Here is a 6,860-nt window from a genome sequence, read left to right as displayed (position 1 = left end):
GCTGATGCATAGGAGCACATGTACCCCAATGTTCATAGCAGCACTCTCCACAATAGCTAAAACATGGAAAGAGACTAAGTGTCCATCATCGGATGAATGGATCAAAAAGATGTGGTTTATCTATACCATGGAATACTACATGGCAATGAGAAACAATGAAATCTGGCCATGTGTAGCAACATGGATGGACCTTGAGGGTGTTATGCTGAGCGAAATAAGTCAGGCAGAGAAGAACAAATATCACATGTTTGCACATATAGGAGGATTAGGAGGAACTTAACTGAGGATCAAGGGGGAGAAGAAGGGGGGAAATAGTGGGGGAAAGGGAGAGAGGCAAACCATGAGAGAGTCTTGAATGCTGACAAAACTGAGGACTGATGGATGTGGGGGGGAGGGGGGGTGGGCATGGAGGAGAGCCCTTGTGGGGATGAGCACTGGGTGTTATGTGGAAACTAATTTGACAATATACTATTTGTAAAAAAAAATTATAAATGCAATGTAAAAATTTATTTAAATAACTTTTTGAATATGACCAAACATTAGCTTAAGACTCCCTTAGAAGGTGGATCACTAAAATTTCTAAACTTCTAGCTTAAGATAATGTTTTTACATTTTATAATAGATTGAGTATTTTACAGAACCAAAGAAGCTTCTGAATAATATTTTTGAATCTACGAGTCACTCCCAACGACATTAAGAACTCACATTGACACATTCTACAGTATGTAACTTGACTGATGTTGATATCAGTGTTTTCAGATGAGAATTTAAAGAAGGAATCCACGCTAGGTGTACAGAGTAGCTGTTTCTGGGTTTCAGCTACTCTGCAGTTTTATCTATTATCTAATTACTTATAAAAAAAATTCTCCCTATGGGTGTTTACTCAATATCATTGTCAAAGGTTCCTGGAGCCCTAGCTCAGCTCTGAGAGGCACACCTTTATCCTTTCAACAAATATGATAATGCAGTTAGACAATGCTAGTCTATGCTAGACAATGCATCAGACCTTCTCCCTATCCTACAAAGGTTTGTGGGATATATCATTTAAAGTGTCACAAAACTCACATACATGTATATGCATATACAAAATAAATCTCTTTAACATCACAACTATGTCATTTTCGTACAAATATTTTCAAACCACCATTGCTTACTTAGAAATGTGAAATTTCATTTTTACCTTCTTTTCTTTTCCAACAACAGTTTGAAAGTGGAGATTAATTCAAGATAAGAGGTAGGAGTCACATAGTTGTATCTTTGAAGTTCAACATAGAAGGATGTTGATAAATCTATAGTAGAAGTGTGGAAGATTTTACACATGTCGATACAGCCTTCTCGTATTTCCTCTGACATTTCAGTTTCTTCCAAGAAGCGTGAGGCAACTGCCTGGAGTGCATCTTCAGGCCATGACTAAATAGAAGATAAATGCTTTAGCCCCTGATTAAGGTGACTAGTGGACGTCTGTTACTACTGCAGTCCTTTGCAATTTATGGGTGTTTGAAATGGAGGGGCCGCATGAAGAATGGGGCAGAAGTGACATTTCCATGAGGAACTTCCTCTTCCCCCCACACAAGGACTTGCATGCTTAGGACAGAGAGCCGGTAGCCAGTGCAAGTAATACTAACTCTTCTTGGCTTGAAAATGTTCACGAGTATTGTAGGAGAAAGAAAGAGGGAAAGACTAAACTTACAGAAGGTCCATTTCTGTGTGCACCCTACTGGTATTATCTCATTATTTTTCTCAATAGTTCTCTGGATTAAATGTTATTATCCTTTCCCCTAAACTCCAGAGTCATATGAGCAACTACCTCCTTGATTTCTCCTGGAAGTATCTCCAACAAATCCCAAACAGAGTTCCTATCCCCCCCTACAGTAGCTTCCAAATCCTTTCTCTTCCTACGTCTATAACAACCACCCCAATTCAACTCTGTTTTCATCTGCTTGAAATATTCCCACAGCGCCCTAACTGGTCTCCCTGCTTGTGTGCTCTCTATAGCTGCCAGGGTGATTTTTTCAAAAGGTAAATTTTCTCTTCTCTCCAACTTCTAATCCTTCAAAGACTTCCCAGCATATTTCAAATCCAAAACCAATTCGTAAATCTCTGCCCGTCAGGCTCTTCCCACCTTTCTGACCTCACCTCTGCTGCTTTCCCGTCAGTTACTCTGCACCTGCTACCCCATGTTACCTGACACACTCATTCCTTCGACAGCCCCCTGGCCTTCGCTAGATATGCCGAGGTCCTCTCAGTGCTGGCATTTTTTGTCTGCCGTGTTTCCTTGTAAAGATCACCTATTCAGAAAGCCTTTTAGACTCTCTATGCTGGCCTGTTAACAGAATGATTTCTTGCTCATTTGTCTGTCTCTAGAAAGTAAGCTCATGGAGATCAGAAGCCTCATCTATTTATTTCATTTTCTTTTTCGCTTCCAGCATTTAGAATAGTGCCTGGTATTGAGCAAGAGTTCCATAAATATGTTTTGCAAGAAATAATCATAGTAGGAAATGAAGGAGAGGAGGGGCTGCGTCACTTCCCCAAGGTCAAAAATGCTTACATGTTAGCTTCCACTTAGGGGACCTCCGCCACAGCCCACAAACTTCTCACCACTCATTCTTGTCTCATCTGATCTGTGCTTCCTCCTTCTGAAGTTTACTACCACAAGTGTCACTCTAGCCTTCCTTTTGAATGCCTGTTGGGTTCAGCTAATGGATAGAGAGTGGAGGGTGGACGAAGGCACATTCATACTCTCCCTTCCCTTCCAGCAGGAGCTTAGGTCGAGGTTTTGGGTTCCTGTTCCCATCAGGTAGTCCTACTTACAGAGCTCCAAGCTCCAGCGACACACTTTCCTCCCTGTGCCCCTTTGTGCCCTGCTTGTAGTACCAACTCCTTACTATGCTCCTCCCCTTCCTGTTCCCCCATCTCCTCTCAGTCCCTTTACCCCCACCTACACCTCTGTGAACGGTGCCTTCATCCAACTTTCCTCAGTGAGCCCTTCCAGTGTGCTGCTCCCTGTCAGGACTCTGACTGATATCCAACTTTATCCTAAAGCCTTCTATAATATATTGAGGTCAGTGACAGTATTTATTAAGAATAAAATGCTTTTTTCCTATTATGAAGATTTCTTGAAGTAGAAAATTCTTATAGTTTAGAAAATTCTGCTAAACTACATTTTGGGGGGGAGGGTCTATAAAATAAGTTATGATGATGGTGAAGATACAAGATTTCTAGAAGTCTATCTAAAATTTACATGGCAATACCTGAAACCAGTCGATGGTACAGCAGTTAACAAGAGCAGGGAACTTCCTAAGGCGAATCCGAAACGCGTCTCCAATGGGACTCATGGCGAGGACCACGTGCAGTTGGTTGCGGCAGCGATCAATAAACATATTGAAAAGAGCAATGGGGCTTCCATCTGTTTGCTTGGTTTTATCCCGTTGGCGATCTAACTGTCGCATCTTGTCACATATCTCCTGCTTCTCATCTAATGCAAAGAGATTTGGAACCTCCCCAGCATTCAGCAGATTGTTGACATCTTCTAGAAATGACTCCCTTTTAATCTGAGTGTCTGTAAACAGGAAGACCCCGTGCATCTCACCTTCGGCACATTTCCTTAAGATCACTTTTAAATCTTCATGCCACTCCGAAGTACCATAGCCCTTGGAGATTTCAACCTGAAAAACCGAATAATCAGCCATGTGGGCAGCTAACCTGGTGACAGACTGCCTTCCACTCCCTCCGACACCAACGAGAAGGGCATGGCTGCGAGGCTGCTTCAGGATCCTGGAGATTCTGCTGATGTGTTCAATGGCAAATCGGAACAAGACAAGGCTCATGGTTTTTTTGCTCATATTGTTGTATTCTTCTAGATGAACTTCTACTATCATCCGAAGATGATCCACATCTGCAACTTCTCTATAGTTGGTGTCCTCCTTCTTGGGATCGTGGAAATCACAAAACATTAAGCTACGCAGGTCGTCTTCTTCTACTACTCCATCATTATCAAAATCTAAATTCCGAAAAAGCTCATGAAAATCTTCATTCATGTATTTTCTCAAAATTTCTTGAATGTAGTTGATAAGCCAACTTCTATCTGCATTATCCAGAAGGCGATCATAATACACTCTAAGGACCTGTATGATAATTGAGAAGCAGCATTACGGATGGATTCTTCTATTTTTGTAGTTTAATTTACATATTAACCTCCAGTAATATAAAAAGTACTCTCAGAAAAGATTAAAAAAAAAATCTAAATAGCTCCATATTTATTAAAAGTTTGTATTCGTAATTACAAACTCTTTCACAAACCAAAAACCAGGCTCAGACGAACTGTGGTATTCTGTTATGGTAGCCCTAGCAGACTAATACACATATCATATAAGCAATGATTTTTTTGTCAGCAAAACTTCTGGCGTTTGGGGGCTATTACTAAACCTGTCTGCATCAGCTTCTTTACGTATAGAATGGAAATAGTAATACCTGCATCACATTACATTACAACCATTAATCTACTTTCTGTCACTACATTTTCTTACTCTGCACATTTCATATAAATGGGGTCATTTGTGACCTTTGTGTGTCTGGCTTCATTCACTTGGCATGATGCATTCTAGGTTCATTCATGTTGTAGCATGCATCAGTATTTCTTTTCAGGGCTGAATACAATTCCACTGTGTACATATGTCACATTTTGTTTATCTATCTGTCAGCTGACATGTATCTGAGCTGTTTCCAATTTTTGGCTATTATGAACAATTCTAGTAACAGTTGGATATAAGGTTTTATGTGGACACGTGTTTTTTGTTCTCTTGGGTACATGGCTTAGGAGCAGAATTGCTGGGTCATATGGTAAGTCTATGTTTAACATTTTGAGGAACTACCAAACTGTTTTCCAAAGTAGCTGCACCATCTTTCTTTCCCACAAGCAGTACATGAAGGCTTGGATTCCTCCACCATCCTCACCTGTTTTTGTTGTTTGTTTGTTTTAAATTATTATTATAGCTGTCCTAGTGGGTGTGAGCTATACCTCACAGTGGTTTTAATTTGCATTTCCCTGATGACTAAAGATGTTGAACATCTTTTCATGTGCTTATTGTCCATCTGTATATCATCTTTGGGAAAATGTCTATTCAAATCTTTTGCCCACTTTTAAATTGGGTTGTCTTCTACTGTTGAGTTGTAATAGTTCTTTATGTTTTCTGGATATTAGACACTGATCAGATGTGTGACTTGCAGATATTCTTCCCTGTGCTATAAGCTATCCTTTCACTTTCTAGACAGTGTCCTTTGTAACATGAACATTTTTAACTTTGATGAAATCCAATTTATTTTTTCCTTGGGTCACTTGTGCAGACTATTTATATTTAACAAGCAAATCAGATGTTATGCATGCTAGCATTTGAAAGCCATGGAAAAACCAACGGGAATGTAAACTAGTAAGCCAATTTCACACCTTGAAAACTATTTAGTAAACTTATATTAGGTCCTCTAGTTTGGCGTAAGGGTCTGGAAAGGAAAAGGACACTTAACACAGCAACTGACATATATTAGACCCTCAGGAAATCTTTTTTGAGTGAATAGAAACAAAGCCCAAATAGAGTGTTGAGTTCAATCACTTTATATTTTTGGAAATGTTGAGAAGAATGTGCCTAGCCCTGTTCTCAGCACTGTGGATAAATCAGTGGCAAAAAACATAAAAATAAATAAAAAGCTACTCTGCCCTCATGAGCCTTGTCTGCTATCTGAGAGGGATGGACAATACACAAAGCAAATAAATTATGTGTGGCATGTTAGATGCTGATAAATGCTATGAAAAGAAGAAAAATAGAGCAAGTCAAGAAAGACTGGAACTGTTAATGGATATGAGCCTGTGGTATTCAAGAGGGTAGTGAATGTGAGGTCCATCAAGAAGGAGACATTTGATCAAAGGCAGTAGGAAGCCAGCCCACAGAATCACTCTCTGGAGGAAGAGCATTCCAGGAGGTCTGTGCTGATCATGAAGGCTGAATGAATGTGACAGAAGGAGGCAGCCTGAGAAGAGGCAGGAAAGAGGTGCACATATAAGATCTTATGGGCCACCAGACTTTTTTTTTGTAATCCCTGATAATAGAGTGCTGTTATAAGGTTTTGAGCTGAGGACTTAAACTCATTATGTTATATGAAGTAGTCATTAAATATTGCAAGTTATTATATTAAGAAAATCATTAAATGGCCCAAGAGCTCAACAGCCATTGTCCAAACTCAATAATCTAACATCAAAGATAGTATAAAATTTGAAACAGGCTAAAAAGTAATGGCACATATCATAAGTATATAACAGCACATATGACCTGTTCCCATGACTGGAAGAAAGCAATGGCGTGTATAATCCCAAGTGACAAAACATGTTATGTATGGTAAGATTGACTTCTTCCTCCCTTTATTCACTCACACAAGAATACTTTGCACGCTTGCCTTGTGTCAGGCACTGGTAAAAGATGAGTAAGTAAAGATGCTACTTTCACCAAGCTTTCTTTCTAGTAGAGACATTAAATAAGCCAGGATATAGGCAATGGAAAGTGATGGTCAGTGTTATGAAGAAGAAAGTGAGATAAAGGAAAAAGAGGTATGGCGGGTGGGGACGGCCCAAGGCAAGCCTCTACAGAAAGGGGATATTTGAGCAGAGAACTTAAGGAAGTAGGCAGGCTTTGTGGATAATAGGGGGAAGAGTATTCTAGGCAGAAGGAATATCAGGGGTGAAGCTCCTAAAGTGGAGGACGCCAGATGCTTCCTCGAGCAAGATTTGGCTGCTGACAAAATTAATTCTTTTGATGAAGTCAGTGAAATCCTCCTCTCACATCTCTCTCCCACTCCACCATTCAGCTATTTCT

General features: G+C 40.0%; 1 protein-coding gene across 1 annotated transcript in view; it reads right to left on the bottom strand.

Moving 5' to 3' along the window:
- Nucleotides 1-6,860, bottom strand: part of DNAH7 (dynein axonemal heavy chain 7) — a 252,298-nt gene that overhangs the window by 107,876 nt on the left and 137,562 nt on the right. The window contains exons 41-42 of the mRNA XM_039248955.1: nucleotides 3,252-4,124; nucleotides 1,181-1,410 (exon numbers count right to left, since the gene is read on the bottom strand). Of these exons, the coding sequence (XP_039104886.1) occupies nucleotides 1,181-1,410; nucleotides 3,252-4,124 (1,103 nt within the window). The remainder of the gene's footprint in view (nucleotides 1-1,180; nucleotides 1,411-3,251; nucleotides 4,125-6,860) is intronic.

The sequence above is a fragment of the Hyaena hyaena genome, unplaced genomic scaffold, assembly GCF_003009895.1.
Source record: "Hyaena hyaena isolate Hyena2069 unplaced genomic scaffold, ASM300989v1 scaffold_325, whole genome shotgun sequence".
NCBI lineage: Eukaryota > Metazoa > Chordata > Mammalia > Carnivora > Hyaenidae > Hyaena > Hyaena hyaena.
The sequence above is the reverse complement of the archived record's forward strand: the minus strand, read 5'-3'. Positions and strand labels throughout refer to the sequence as shown.